A 16,438-nucleotide genomic window follows, 5' to 3' on the forward strand; every position below is an offset into this window, starting at 1 on the left:
CTCCACAAAAGCCGCAGCCCTTGCAGAGCAAGGGGAACAACTACTTCAAAGTCTCAGAGCGAGTGACGTCAACGATTGAAACGCTATTAGCGCGCACCCCGCTAACTAGCTAGCCATTTCACATCGGTTACACAGCTTAATCTCGGGGGTTGATAGGCTTGAAGTCAAACAGCTCAATGCTTGAAGCACAGCGAAGACCTGATGGCAAACGCACGAAAGTGCTGTTTGAATGAATGCTTACGAGCCTGCTGCTGCCTACCACTGCTCAGTCAGACTGCTCTGTCAAATATGAAATCATAGACTTAATTATAACATAACACACAGAAATACGAGCCTTACGTCACTAATATGGTCAAATCCGTAAAATATAATTTTGAAACCAAAACGTTTATTCTTTCAGTGAAATACAGAACCGTTCCGTATTTTATCTAACGGGTGGCATCCATAAGTCTAAATATTCCTGTTACATTGCACAACCTTCAATGTTATATCATAATTACGCAAAATTCTGGCAAATTAGTTTGCAACGAGCCAGATGGCCCAAACTGTTGCATATACCCTGACTCTGCGTGCAATAACGCAAGAAGTGACAATTTCCCTAGTTTAATATTGCCTGCTAACCTGGATTTCTTTTAACTAAATATGCAGGTTTAAAAATATATACTTCTGTATATTGATTTTAAGAAAGGCATTGATGTTTATGGTTAGGTACATTCGTGCAACGATTGTGCTTTTTTCGTAAATACTCTTTTGTTAAATCATCCTCCGTTTGGCGAAGTTGTCTTTGTTAGGAAGTAATATTCTTCACACAGTTCGCAACAAGCCAGGCAGCCCAAACTGCAGCATATTACCTGACTCTGTTGCACAGAACGCAAGACAAGTGACACAATTTCCCTAGTTAAAAGAAATTCATGTTAGCAGGCAATATTAACTAAATATGCAGGTTTAAAAATATATACTTGTGTATTGATTTTAAGAAAGGCATTGATGTTTATGGTTAGGTACACACTGGTGCAACGACAGTGCTTTTTTCACGGACGCGCTTGTTAAATCACCCGTTTGACGAAGTAGGCTATGATTCAATATTTTAACAGGCCCCGCACTGATTATATGCAACGCAGGACAAGCTAGATAAACTAGTAATATCAACCATGTGTAGTTAACTAGTGATTATGTTAAGATTGATTGTTTTTTATAAGATACGTTTAATGCTAGCTAGCACCTTACCGTGGCTCCTTGCTGCACTCGCATAACAGGTAGTCGACCTGCCACGCAGTCTCCTTGTGGAGTGCAATGTAATCGGCCATGATCGGTGTCCAAAAATGCCGATTACCGGTTGTTATGAAAACTTGAAATTGGCCCTAATTAAATCGGCCATTCCGATTAATCGGTGTGTGTGTGTGTATATGTATGTATGTATGTATGTATGTATGTATGTATGTATGTACAGTGCCTTGCGAAAGTATTCGGCCCCCTTGAACTTTTCGACCTTTTGCCACATTTCAGGCTTCAAACATAAAGATATAAAACTGTAATTTTTTGTGAAGAATCAACAACAAGTGGGACACAATCATGAAGTGGAACGAAATTTATTGGATATTTCAAACTTTTTTAACAAATAAAAAACTGAAAAATTGGGCGTGCAAAATTATTCAGCCCCCTTAAGTTAATACTTTGTAGCACCACCTTTTGCTGCGATTACAGCTGTAAGTCGCTTGGGGTATGTCTCTATCAGTTTTGCACATCGAGAGACAGAAATTTTTGCCCATTCCTCCTTGCAAAACAGCTCGAGCTCAGTGAGGTTGGATGGAGAGCGTTTGTGAACAGCAGTTTTTAGTTCTTTCCACAGATTCTCGATTGGATTCAGGTCTGGACTTTGACTTGGCCATTCTAACACCTGGATATGTTTATTTGTGAACCATTCCATTGTAGATTTTGCTTTATGTTTTGGATCATTGTCTTGTTGGAAGACAAATCTTCGTCCCAGTCTCAGGTCTTTTGCAGACTCCATCAGGTTTTCTTCCAGAATGGTCCTGTATTTGGCTCCATCCATCTTCCCATCAATTTTAACCATCTTCCCTGCCCCTGCTGAAGAAAAGCAGGCCCAAACCATGATGCTGCCACCACCATGTTTGACAGTGGGGATGGTGTGTTCAGGGTGAGGAGCTGTGTTGCTTTTACGCCAAACATAACGTTTTGCATTGTTGCCAAAAAGTTCGATTTTGGTTTCATCTGACCAGAGCACCTTCTTCCACATGTTTGGTGTGTCTCCCAGGTGGCTAGTGGCAAACTTTAAACGACACTTTTTATGGATATCTTTAAGAAATGGCTTTCTTCTTGCCACTCTTCCATAAAGGCCAGATTTGTGCAGTATACGACTGATTGTTGTCCTATGGACAGAGTCTCCCACCTCAGCTGTAGATCTCTGCAGTTCATCCAGAGTGATCATGGGCCTCTTGGCTGCATCTCTGATCAGTCTTCTCCTTGTATGAGCTGAAAGTTTAGAGGGACGGCCGGTCTTCGTAGATTTGCAGTGGTCTGATACTCCTTCCATTTCAATATTATCGCTTGCACAGTGCTCCTTGGGATGTTTAAAGCTTGGGAAATCTTTTTGTATCCAAATCCGGCTTTAAACTTCTCCACAACAGTATCTCGGACCTGCCTGGTGTGTTCCTTGTTCTTCATGATGCTCTCTGCGCTTTAAACGGACCTCTGAGACTATCACAGAGCAGGTGCATTTATATGGAGACTTGATTACACACAGGTGGATTCTATTTATCATCATTAGTCATTTACGTCAACATTGGATCATTCAGAGATCCTCACTGAACTTCTGGAGAGAGTTTGCTGCACTGAAAGTAAAGGGGCTGAATAATTTTGCACGGCCAATTTTTCTGTTTTTTATTTGTTAAAAAAGTTTGAAATATCCAATAAATTTCGTTCCACTTCATAATTGTGTCCCACTTGTTGTTGGTTCTTCAGAAAAAAATTACAGTTTTATATCTTTATGTTTGAAGTCTGAAATGTGGCAAAAGGTCGAAAAGTTCAAGGGGGCCGAATACTTTCGCAAGGCACTGTATGTATGTATGTATGTATGTATGTATGTATGTATGTATGTATGTATGTATGTATGTATGTATGTATGTATGTATGTATGTATGTATGTATGTATGTATGTATGTATGTATGTATGTATGTATGTATGTATGTATGTATGTATGTATGTATGTATTATATATATATATATATATATATATATATATATATATATATACACACACACACACACACAAAGGATATTATGTCGGCCAATTAATTGATAGTATTTTTTTGGTCCTCCAATAATCGGTATCAGCGTTTAAAAAAAATCGTAATTGGTCGACCTCTAGTAGGAACAGTACAAAAATTAAACAAGCCAGAGCTCCCACCTCAGCTGTTGCATACACGCAACAGGCCTATCAATTCCTCTATGTTAGTATTCAAGGGCGACACATCCCTAGTGTCCTACGTGCCAAAGGCAAAAATGTGGTACTCATGAATACGCTGCAAAGGGATGGGAGAATCTGTGGCCAGGAACATCAAAAACCAGAAATAATGATTAATAATAATAATAATAATAATAATAATAATAATAATGCCACAAAAGGAGGGGTGGACAATTTAGACAAGCTGGTGACAGGCTACAGCTACAAAAGAAGAACCCTACGCTGGCCACTTGTGATAACCTTCAACATCTTGGACATCTCAACGTACAACACGTTTGTCATCTAGATGGCGTTGAACCCAGATTGGAACAGAGGGAAGCTCCAGAGGAGAAAGCTCTTTCTTGAAGAGCTGGGCAAGGCATTGGTAAGACCTCAAATCCAGAGGCAACATATCCCAAGGAACCCAGCTTCTGCAGCCATTGTGAGTAGGATTCATGGATGCTGGTGCCCCATCCGCCCGACCCACAGAACCAACAACTCCAATACAGGAAGTGTGAGTGGTGTGTGTGTCTGACTCTCCTACCGTGGCCTGCTGTAACTATATATGCGAGTGAGATGTTAGCAAAATTCCTGAACTAAGTGTTTCCATCATTCTAGATTGCAGCCAGTAACAACAAGAAGCACTGCAATGTGTGTGGACCCAAGAAGGACAGGAAGACACAGTACACATGCATCAAGTGCAAGAAACACATTTCCAACACACACACAGTAAAACTGTCTCATGTGGTGTGTAGACCGGCCTTAATTTGTGTTTAATGAGGCTCATTTATTATTTCATTAAAATACTGTATGTAAAATTTGTCCTTACAATTTGTTGAGTTCAAAGCAATAAACATCAAGTGATGAAAACCTTGTTTCATTTATATTTGTTCAAGACAATTAAAACAGGATGAAGGAAACCGCACACTGCTCTTGATAGTATCACTGGTATTTAATAAGCTTACGTATCCGCCCAACGGCCTTCGTCAGAGCTTTTTGTTCAAGACAAACATGATTTATTCCACCCATGTCTTGATAATAGATTTGTTTACAAAAATCACATTTAATCCGAAGAAAACAGCACTTTTAATGATAAATGTGACCTAGCAGAGGTCAGTCAACATTAAGTATTTTTACGTAAATTGTTATGGCTGTACTGTTTTAAAAACCCAATAATATTATGGGTCCATCAGCCCAGCGAACATTGGGTGAATAACAAAAACATGAAAACCACACAAGGGTTAAGTGCCTGTAGGTACCAGACACAAGTTTGAGTGTCAAGAACTGCAACGTTACTGGGTTTCTCAAGCTCAACAGTTTCCTGTGTGTATCAAGAATGGTCCACCACCCAAAGGACATCCAGCCAACTTGACAACTGTGGGAAGCTTTGGAGTCAACATGGACCAGCATCCCTGTGGAACGCTTTTGACACCTTGTAGAGTCCATGCCCCGAGAAATTGAGGCTGTTCTGAGGGCAAAAGGGGGTGCAACTCAATATTAGGAAGGTGTTCCTAATGTTTGTACACTGAGTGTACTGCATGTTTGCTGCAGAGAGACAATAGACCGCATGAGAAAACGAGGTTGTGATAAGTCAAGTGTGCTGAAAACATGTTGGCTCACTATTTAAAAAGGTTGAGGACAAGCTATAGGATGAAAAATACAGGCATATAGGCGCAGGTACAGCCGACTAGCGCTAGCTAATGCTACCTACAGGAGCAAAATATATTTCTCTATTTTACAAATTGACAGTTGGAGTCAAATATCGATATAATATCATCCAAAAATAATATTGCGATATGTAAATGTTTAGATTCCCCCCCATTTAACACTCATTGTCGTTACTAATTGCTGATTTTACAATTAGACTCAAACGGATATGAATTAGCTTGTTTTTTAAATTAAAATTGTACTTTGGGATAGTAATTTCTGAATGAGTTAATCTGAATGAGCAGAGCTATGCCTCTTCAATAAAAACTCTAGAGAATGACAGACAAGATATAAACCAAGCCAGTAAATAGCCAGCAAACAACGAACCAACCTCCTTCCCTCCAACTACCTTACGCTATGGTGCTGTTCAACACATGACTTACTACAACGGCCTGCCTTGAGAGTAGCTGCTGAGCTCACAAGTAACTAAGCCTAGAGCTGGCTACATCAAGACGTGGGCAATGTGTGCACTAGTACGGCACACACCCACTGACTAAAGTATTGGTGATGAGGGGAATTGAAGGGGGAGGGGGCAATGGGACCTGCTGGGGTGACAGATGGCCTGAATAGGGGGTGAGGGGCACGTGTTTGCACTCTGTGACTTCAATGAAAGGCGTACCCCCCCATCAAGGGAGTGATGTGCAACCCAAACTGGGCCTCTGAGCAGGGACCCAAAGTCAGGGCAGGGGATGCTCCTACGGGGCTCTCCAGGCATGACCGCAGATACTAAGGGGGAAAACGCACACCTTGTCTGGGGTAATTTACTGTTAATAGCCCCTAGTGTTCCCACGCTTCCAGGGGTTAACATGGCAACTGAAGATTGAACACTTGGGGTCGATAATAATATAGCAGGGGTTGGATGCGTTAGGGGATTTTGCAATGGATTGTGCGTGAATAACATGGTCATCACCAAAGAAAGTAATGGACATCGGACTCAGCAGATGTGTTGCATTGGTTATTGTCTCTGTAGCCAATATAGTGAAAGAGGCATGGTGCATTCACACCTACAATCCTAACATTCTGGTTCAGTAACTTTTTATCTAGAACATTTGAAAGAGGTAGGCCCTACAGGTGTATTCTATCAGCAGTGGGAAACCCATATGAAAAGATATGGAACATGATATAGCAATGAAAAGTGACAACTGTCAAGATATTGGGACATACCACTGCATTTTATCACATTGACACAACATGCAATCAAATGCATGACAGTGTGGGAGTGGGACATGATAGGCCTATGGTTAAATTACTTGAATCTGACCATGGCATAGGAGTTGGCCTACTCTGAGCCAAGACTCGCATCCAGTTAGGCATGCAGCAGGGTGCAAGACTGTGCCTAAACTGTTTCTGCAGATAAAGGCCTGCTATCAAGATGTTTGATGAAGGTAAGCATGAACATAATTTAGCCCCCAATCCCTATCATAACGTCATTCCATTTTCATAGGGGTATAACGGTTAGTTTCAAACAGAGTATCTGACATGATTTAGGCCAGGGTTGGGCAACTCCCGTCCTGGGGGCCGGAGTGGTGTTACTTTTCCCCCATCCCTTGGAAACATAGCTGATTAAACTAATTGTATTCTAAACTGAAGACCATGAGTAGTTGATTATTGGAGTCAGTTGTGTTAGCTGGGGCAAAAGTGACACCAATCAGGCCCCCGAGGTCTGGAATTGCCCATCCCTGATTTAGGCTGTCACCAATGACATTTCGACAAGTTTGTTGCTACTTTGCGCTGAAAGGTAGCCATGTTGACATAGCAGATCAAGCAATTGCTAAACATGTCTCTAGCTGGATATCTAAGCATTAGCTAGTTAAGTGTTGCTTTAGGTAACAATAGCCTTTATAAAAACTAAAATAGCTAGCCCTGTTTTCCAACATGTCAGAAATGACAGGGATGGACGCGTAACGTTGGCAACAAAGTTTTGTTAGCAGCCAAACTAGCTAACTAAGGTTTGCTAACTGCTTTGTACAGCTGTTTGAATGACCAAAACGTCAGTTGAATGAATAACTAGTTAACGTTAGCTAGCTAAATATCTGGACACACAGAACAAGTCATACAAAACAAATAACATTGTACTAACTAAAGTAGCTAGGTAACGTTAGCTAGCAGGTTAAGTTGGTTTGTGGGCCTTCCTTACCTGGTCCATCTGACGCTGACAGCGCAGGTGAATTCAGCTTCGGTCGCTTTGAGTTGGGAGGTCCGATGTCGAGCAGGTTTTCAGCCATTGTGATCTTTAATGGATTTCTTATTTAATTATTTGAAAAAGGGAAATTCCTGGGACAGAAAAGGTTGTTCTGACAACCTCCACCTTTCTCTAGTTAGCACGTTAGCAAGCGGTTTGCTCGCTAACGTTGGCTAACTGGCTAATTTTCTAGCAGTGAGGGTGAAAATTTCAAAAAAGATGCAACAGCGCCCCGCTTCGCCACCGCCATTCAACCCATGATAATCCAACAACCAACACCCACATTATCGTTAAATAACCCCAATAAAAAAAATCCCATGGAAAATGTACGTTAAAATTAAATCTAAAAACATTAACATGGATTGTATTCCTGTCCCATAAATCGCTAATTTTAGATGTTCAAACAGCTCATTTTTATGACGTCAAATGTCTTCATGCAAAAATGGTTTGAAGCTCCATAAAATGCACAACTGCAAAAAAATATATATATTTTTGCAAAACTGTCAGTAAGAGGCTGTCTCTTCTCCGGTTATCCCCGGTAAACAATACTGCTCCGAACGGCGATAGGAGCTCGAGCGCCGCACTTATGGGGAAATCAGATATACGGGGTATTCTTGCCGACGACGTCCGATCGAATTCCCGTTTTTTCGTCAAAAATACTTAAGAAAAGGTTCAAATACTTCGTTTTCAGGGGAAGATTGCCGTCAAACCTCGGTTTGGATGCTCAATTTCTAAATACAAATTTGTGATCCACCGAAATCCTAATTCCGAGCCACGACAAGATGGCGGCTGTTGATTCCTTCGATACAAAAAGTTTTTTTTCTCTCTTTCCAGATAGATAGACTGTAGAGGGGGAGGGGTCGCGCAATCACGCCCTACGTAAACCTATGGTAAAAAGCTTTGGTGTGCGTCACACGAAATTCGCCTATAATTCCGCTACGGGGCGGTAAGAGACCTTAAGATAATTAATATTCACCGTAATAACTTGGTAATAAATAGGCTATTGATTCTTCACGTCAATATCGCTGTTGTAAAGGGAGGCAGTGCAATGCATTGCACATGAGAAATAACATTTGTGAATTCTTCATTCTTCACTAAAATGTGTGGATCACTGCAGCTAGGCAGAAGTCTATCTGATCAGTCTTCTCTAACATGAAATATGGCTAAAATGAAGATGACACAAGTAAACAAAAGTTTGGATCCTTTAATTTCTGTACTTTTCTTTCTTGATTTACCTGCCAGGCCTACCTTCCCACTGGCCTCATCTCTCCTGTGTATGTTGGTACACAATGCTGCTTTCCTCCACCTATCCGCCAAACAAACCCCCCAATGTCCATCTTGTTTTAATAAATGGCAGTGTGATGGACGTTGGACTGTTTAATAAGCCTAATAGGTCTCCACATTAACATCAGGCTCTTGAATTAAGGAACAAAATATATTACTATTGTACTTATGCTAGTTGCAGGGGATTGTTTGTTGTCATAATTATGGTAGAAATATTGCTGCACTTGCAGCATCTAAAATACTTATTTTGACAAGCCCTTGAAAGATCATACGTAATATATCACTCACACAGTCACCCAGACAGCCAGGCAGACGACAAAACAGTTTGATATTGAAGTGTTCTCCTGTTCATCGATTTTCACAAAAAGTCCAAATCTGGCTCAGGCACATGTACAAAAAGTTGAAACAAAATCATAAATGTGACATCAAATACATATTGCATATGTACATACATAGTGAGTGCCTTGTGCAAATGTATACAGATTATGTTCATCGTGTTTAAAAATGATACATTGGCTATGGTTAATGTGCACAATAACAAATAAACAAACACAATAGCACACTGACTGATTGAAAAAGGCAAATATAAACAAGCAAAAAAACACAACATACATCTCAGATCAACAAATTAAAACACTTTGGCTTTTTTCAATATATATTGTTTTCCCCAGTGTGGAAATAAAACGTTGGAGCTAATTTACTATAGTTAATTTACCATAGCAGTGAAAGAAAGTGAGTGTGCAATTTAATCGTGAGTGAATTATCAACTTTTTTGCTTGTGATGATAGTTTGAATGTGCTAACACACCCACAAATATTTAGTATATCTGCACCCCAAACCGTAAAAAGAAGAAAAAAAACTATATTTTCTCAACAATTAAAATTGTATTTACTATAGTGAAGGCCTGGTAAAAGGACTTTTTCTGCAGAAAGAAACACAGGCTCAGACACTGGTTCAGTTCAAACAATATATATTTAATCTCTCTGTTCTATGCATTCTTGATGTTTAAGCTGAATAATTAGTTACTGAATAATTAGTTTGTTCGTTGTTGGCTTTTGTCTCCCAATTCGTATTAGATATTGTATAGCATAATTATCCTGTATGGCCTGGTCGGTAGAGCATGGCGCTTGTAACGCCAGGATTGTGTGTTTGATTCCCAGGACCACCCATATGTAAAATGTATGCTCGCATGACTGTAAGTCACTTTGTATAAAAGTGTCTGCTAAATGGCATATATATTATATATTCTTTAGAATTATACTACTTGGGCTCAATTAAAATAGACTTCTGGAGGCTTTATCCATGTCATGAAAGCTAACAAACAAACCCTAAGGTTGGTTAGAAATGTCAAGAGAGGCAAAGAAAGAAATCAATGACCAATGGCGGGAGTGTATGGGTGAGAAGTGGTAGCAAAAAACGTAAGTATGTCCATGCAAACACAAACACACACACACACAAGAACAAAGACACACACAGAGCAAAGTGGTGAAAATGTCAGACTCAAACAAGCAAAGTCAAAGTCAATCCCTCCCATTCCTCCCCTTTTACCAGAGAGCACAGAGTTTGAGACAGTTTTGTTTTTACTTATATTCCCTTTTTTATTTCTCAGTATTGGTGAAGGTTTTAGTAAGAGGGTGGCATGCCCATATCCCTCCTCCCTGTTCTGCCTAGTTCCCTTTAAAACAATTGTCCCTTGGATACCAGTCTTGGTTACTGTGCCCTTTCACTCCAAACTCAATACAAATCGCTACTGTACTCCGTCTCACTCTAACTACCAAAATTAATACAAGTGTGATTCAATGCACAAACACTTACTTAAGCAATCATAAACCAAATAGATACACGATTGATGGTAAATACGGTCTGCTTCTGTGGAAGTGAAAGATAAAGTATGGCTTTTTTTTCAAGTGTGATAAATAAAAATACATCCAAATATTTAATACAAAGATCCACAGTACTTTAATTCATAATATAAAAATGGTGTGTGTCGAATTATTAACTATAGTCAGATATATAGAATCTATGAATGTGCTACAAAGTTATTGGAAGAGGAAAGGCATTTGAGGATAAAAATATCAAGAAGGCTGACAATAAGCCACCAAACTTCATCCACACAAGATGTCTAGCAAAAGGCACTGACATATTAGAAGTACATATTGGTGATAGGTAAACAAAAGTCCCAAACTTTAAACAGACTCAGAATTTTGGCAAGGGTACATTAGCATAATATGAACAACATATAGCACTTAAGTCCGATTTTAATCCGATTTCTAGATCTTTTTATGGGCACTCACCTTGAAGTTATAGGCCATCTGCTTTGATTTGTATCATATGTTAATAACTTGTCTGATAGCCCACTTAAAGACCCTTAAACTAGCTCTTATTGGTTCTCCCTGCAGATTAGAGTAGAGGTATCCCCAAAGGTTACTCATCAGATTACTCTACCCAAGTCCGAGCATCGACCATTAGGAATTAAAACACAAAACGGACCCTTGATCAGCACCAAGTGGCAACTTCAACTTTCTCCTTAGTCAAATAGACTTGGGGGGAAAAGCACACGCGCATACATACACACGACACATACACACGACACACAGATTTTCATACTACTTTCTGTCTGAAATGTAAGACACAAAAGTGACAGGGCTACAGATGAATCCCCTATAGACCCTTTCTTTCAGAAGTAAAAGCTTGAGCAGAAAAGAGGGGAAAAGGCAAGGTGAGAGAAAAGAGAAAAGCGAGGGAGCGCGGAAGAGACCTTGGGCACACCACCCTTCACATAGAATTCACAGAGAATCAGTCAGAGAGAGAGAGAGAGAGAGAGAGAGAGAGAGAGAGAGAGAGAGAGAGAGAGGAGAGAGAGAGAGAGAGAGAGAGAGAGAGAGAGAGAGAGAGAGAGAGAGAGAAAGAGAGACAGAGAGAGAGAGAGAGAGACAGAGACAGAGACAGAGACAGAGACAGAGAGAGAGAGAGAGAGAGAGAGAGAGAGAGAGAGAGAGAGAGAGAGAAATAACCAAGTGAGCAAGATATTGATTTTCTCAAAACACGAGTTGCAGTTGGAACTGCTCAAGGCGATTCATCATTTCGTAAAACATACAATCATCATCATCATTGCTATCATCATCATACTAACTCAACAAAAAACGTTTTTTTAGGCACTACAAAAAATGTACTCGAAAAGGAAAACGTTGAAAAATATAGGTTGCATTGCACCCAAATAATAACTTGATGAAAGTGGCACATTTTAAGTACATTAATACAGTAGAGCCTCCCTCATGCAGAGGCTGTGATTGGATAAAAGATTAAACGTCCCACCCCTCAAACCAGCATGTCACACAAAGCTAAAGGCAGCCGTGATTAGCCACTGGTTGAATCTGGTGTCGGTCAAAATAATTTGTTTCTGTGGCAACTAACACAATGGATAGAACTTCATACAAACTTGAGTTTTCACTTCAATACACATTAATACATGTTATAACATGTTAATAAACTGTTTGTAATGAATTCTGTTCCTTTTGGCAAATGTCATACTTTTAACACATATTATCCCTAAAGATTTTAAGTGCTTTCCCATTTTGATATAACCAAATAGTCCCTTTAATTTCCTACACTATGATTCCCGTAAACGATTTTTTGATTTGTGCTTTTTCAGCATACTTGTTAGAGTATAATCGTTACTTGAGAGTGCTATAACGTATTTGTTCAGTTTTCTTACTGTCAAGACTGCTTGGTATAGGCTACCATGCCAATTTGCCATTTCCATTTAAGAGAGGTCTTGGAAAAGTTGTGCGAGACCCAGTGAGGAGACCTGTGGTTCCGACAGTTATGTTCCACAGACCACTTAAAGAAGCTGAACGGAAGTTTCTTAAAAAAAAAGGTGCTTCCTGAAAAGTTGGACATAAAAAAGCGTCAGTGTGAAGATAAATCCCTATGTTGGCTTTCCCTTTAGTATTGGTTTTATGTAGCACATCACAAACACTCTAAGCCATCGTCTCAAAGCAGAAACACCAATAACACTGCTTTTTGTCATTCCCTTATTCTACCCATAACTCCCTGCTTCTTACCCATGTTCCACCACTGTCTGGCACGTCATTTATTTCCCTTTACGGTCAGGCGAATAGGCTACAACTGATCAAGTGAAAAACTGAATATGGCACAAACGATAACGATACAATAACAAAATAAATTGCATTGAAAAAACAACTTGTAGTAAAAGAACCACAGCATCATCGGTAGACTAGGTTTGAAATATAAAAAATAAGTCATGCTAAAGATTGTTCCAACCTTTTTTGTGTTTTTGTTCCATATTCAATTCTTGTTCGTTAACGGTTCTTGTCCTGAAGGCACTTCTCTACATATCAACCAAAGCATAAGAAAAATAAAACCTCAATACCAACAAGCAAAAACCCATTCTCTCCTCCTCCTCCTCCCTCCCCCTCCATTATATTGTGCCACAATAACTGTGCTCAACACAGCCCTCCCCCTTCCTATAGAAAAGTGATGAGCCATCATAGCTTGACTACAAGTCAATGTCCAAAGGTCACTCTGTCTGCAGTCACATTTCATCATGTGAAAACATCTGTTTTGGTTCAGAAAGGTGATTGATGGATAAGATAGGGGGAAAAAACCTCCTTCCATCCCTACAAACCTGTATCTGTAGCTACTTCTGTCTTCAGCTCAGCTCAGAGAAAGGAGTGCTGATCGAGGATCAGTTTTGACTTTAAAATCATAATGAATAGGATTATATGGATAAGGGGGAGCTGATCCTAGATCAGCACTTGATGGATCAAAGGCGTGACATGAAATCCTCCTTATTGAGCTTTGTCAGCTCATTCGCTTCCTCCTCCTCCTCTTCCTCAGGCTGTGCCAAGGTACAGGGTACTAGCTCCGGGTCTAGGTCCAGGGTAAGGGGGTGAGGGTCCGTGCCCGTAGCAGGGGGGTGGCCAGCCCCAGTTTGGGGAATTCCTGGTGGGGTTGGAGGAGCGTCCCTGTACCCCTCTGCCCGATCTGCCCTCACCCCGCAGGGCTTGGCCGGGCCTGGCTCTGGCCCTTGTCCTGGAGGAGCTCCAGGTGGTCCTATGGAAGAGGCTTGGGGGGTGAATGTGGAGGAAGAGGAGGAGGTGGGAGTAGTGTAAGAAGAGGATAAGGGAGGAGGAGCTGGCACATTGGCACCTGCATCAGACTCGGTCGTATTAATGGTGTCCCCTTCCCCCATGGGTCCAACGGCTGCCTGTGATTGGACAGGTTTCACCGGGGGCAAAACAGCAACTAATTGATGTGGCTGTAGCCAAGGCTCAGCCAATAGCTGCCCACCTCTTTCAGTGCTCCTGGGATACAGGAAGGTCCTCATTTGACCTTTGCCCTTGACGTTGACGGTACCGCGGTAGTCGAACTCTAACCCCATTCTGCTGAGCGCCGAGTGGCTCTCCTCACTCACCTGTACCCGACACTCCACCCCTGTAGAGTCCATGCGACTCGCAATATTCACTGTGTCTCCCCAGATGTCGTAGAGCAACTTGGTAGTGCCGATTACCCCCGCCGTCAGGGGACCATGGTTGAACCCGATACGGAGCTTAAACCCAAAGCCTAGCATGTTTTTATTGAAGTCGTCCAAAACACCCATCATCTCGAGGGTGAAGTCGAACAGCGCCCTCAGGTGGTTAGAGTTGGGGTGGGAGTCGTCAATGCACTGCTGAGGGTTCAGCCCGGACGCCGCCATGTACGTGGCGCCGATCGTCTTGATCTTCTCCACGTTGGCGAAGTCCGGTTTCCGTAGCAACTCGTCGAAGTCGCCGATGAGCTCATTGAGCACTCGATAACACTCCTTCCCGCCTTCGTAACTTTCCTCGTAGAATTCAGAAAAATTCACAATACTCGCAAAGATGACCCCGGCGTTGTCGTGATTTTTGGAGTACGACTGGGTCACCTTGAGCTGCTCGGCGACGTGGATTGGGATGATGTTGCCTAGCAACCAGTCGGCCTGGTCCCGCATGTTCTGGATCTTGACGCGGTGCTTGTCGGCCTCTATGTTGCCGTGGTAATGGAGACGGTAGCTGACCTCGAACTCGTGGTTCAGGAACCAGACCAATAGGAGGAGGAGGAAGTAGGTGAGTACCGCTTCTGGGACCAGTAGGTCTAGGGGTCTCACAGAGTCCATGGGGTCTGGCCGTGGTTCTGGAGTGGACCATGTCTCATTGGTGAGGTTACTGGAAAAGAGAAGGAGAAAATTAGAAGAGGGCAGGAGGTAGATGAGGGCAGACAGAGAGAGAAAGGGTGGTGTAGCGGCTAGACAGAAAGAGAGAGAAAGAAAGAGTTAAGAAAGAAGGGTGTAGAGAGAGAGTGAGAGAGATAAGAAGGGAGGGTATAGAAAGTGAGAGAGATAAGAAGGGAGGGTATAGAGAGAGATGGGTAGACAGAGAGAGAGAGAATGTAAGAGATAGAGCGAGAGAGAGATAAAAAGGGAGGGTGTAGAGAGAGGTAGACGGATGGAGCCAGCCAGCCAGACAGACAGAAAGACATACAGAGAGACAGACAGACCTAGAGACAGGCAGACAGACAGACCTAGAGACAGACAGACATACCGAGAGAGAGAGACAGACAGACCGAGAGAGAGAGACAGACCGAGAGACAGACAGACGGGACCAGCTCGCCAGTCTGACTCACAGGATCTGTCCCAAATGGCACACTATTCCCTATGGGCCCTGGTCAAAAGTAGTGCCAACTAAGTAGGGAATAGGGTGCCTTTGAGATGCAGACATTGCCACTGCTGCTGACATTTAGCTGCTATGATTACACCAGCCATACTTCACAGTTTGAGAAACGAAAGGAGAGGAGAAAGGGAGAAAAGAGAGTGAGAGAGGGAGAGAGTGAAGAGAGAGGGAGAAAGAGAGAGATGGAAAGAGAAAGATAGAAAGACGGCCCCTCTTCTCTCCTTTCACCCCCGTCACCCTCCCAAATATCACTCATCCATCAACATTCTGCGTTTCCATGGCAACACTCACCCCATCGCTGGAGAACTGTCATTACTGGAGCTGCAAGACAGAGTGACTCCCGTCAGTTACACACACACACACACACACACACACACACACACACACACACACACACACACACACACACACACACACACACACACACACGGCTGACTGATTCATATCAACCTCTTAGAATGACTCCTGTGAGTTAAACACAGTGATAACATATTCCAACACACTCACACTCCAACACACTTACTCACACACACAACTTGGCTCACAAACAGATGAATATGAACATTTCCCAAGAGCCACTGGGAGGGGAGGTATATTGTGTATTATTGTGCATATTGTGTATGTCATAAAATGCTGCCTAACGGCTGACTAACGGCAAATAAACTGGAAGCTATACAAAAAAAATAAAAAATACAGCTTAAAGTTTTAACATTAAAACATAAGTTATAACATCTTCATAATGTTGTAAAGTTTAAAATGTTTCACCCCCGTTACCCTCTAGAAGGCGGAGACAGTTCAGGTGCATCAAAGCTGGGACGGAGAGACTGAAAAAAAGCTTTTTATCTCCAGGCCATCAGACTGTTAAACAGTCACCACTAGTCGGCCTCCGCCCAGTACCCTGCCCTGAACTTTAGTCACTGATACTAGCCGGATACCACCCGGTACTCTACCCTCCACCTTGGAGACTGCTGCCCTATGTACACAGTCATGGAACACTGTTTACATCCTGTTTTACCCACTTCATATGTATATACTATATTCTAGTTGCTCATCCTATATAACTACTGCTGTACACACCTTTTCTATTCATA

The 16,438-nt window shown here is 41.8% G+C and overlaps 2 protein-coding genes across 7 annotated transcripts in view; both read right to left on the reverse strand.

The window, feature by feature from the left end:
- Positions 1-8,379, reverse strand: part of LOC115147398 (CREB-binding protein) — a 65,843-nt gene extending 57,464 nt beyond the window's left edge. For 4 of the 5 annotated variants that reach the window (XM_029689631.1, XM_029689630.1, XM_029689629.1 and 1 more), the window contains exon 1: positions 7,309-8,379. In XM_029689631.1, the coding sequence (XP_029545491.1) occupies positions 7,309-7,396 (88 nt within the window). In that variant the 5' untranslated portion in view covers positions 7,397-8,379. The remainder of the gene's footprint in view (positions 1-7,308) is intronic. The other variant, XM_029689632.1, reaches the window with a different exon arrangement.
- Positions 8,380-12,715: 4,336 nt separating this feature from the next.
- LOC115147400 (adenylate cyclase type 9) overlaps positions 12,716-16,438 on the reverse strand; it is a 73,516-nt gene continuing 69,793 nt past the window's right edge. For both annotated transcript variants that reach the window (XM_029689634.1, XM_029689633.1), the window contains 2 exons: positions 15,639-15,668; positions 12,716-14,843 (listed from right to left, as the gene is read on the reverse strand). In XM_029689634.1, coding sequence (XP_029545494.1) covers positions 13,424-14,843; positions 15,639-15,668 — 1,450 coding nt within the window. In that variant the 3' untranslated portion in view covers positions 12,716-13,423. The remainder of the gene's footprint in view (positions 14,844-15,638; positions 15,669-16,438) is intronic.

This window comes from Salmo trutta, chromosome 14 (assembly GCF_901001165.1).
Source record: "Salmo trutta chromosome 14, fSalTru1.1, whole genome shotgun sequence".
Lineage (NCBI taxonomy): Eukaryota > Metazoa > Chordata > Actinopteri > Salmoniformes > Salmonidae > Salmo > Salmo trutta.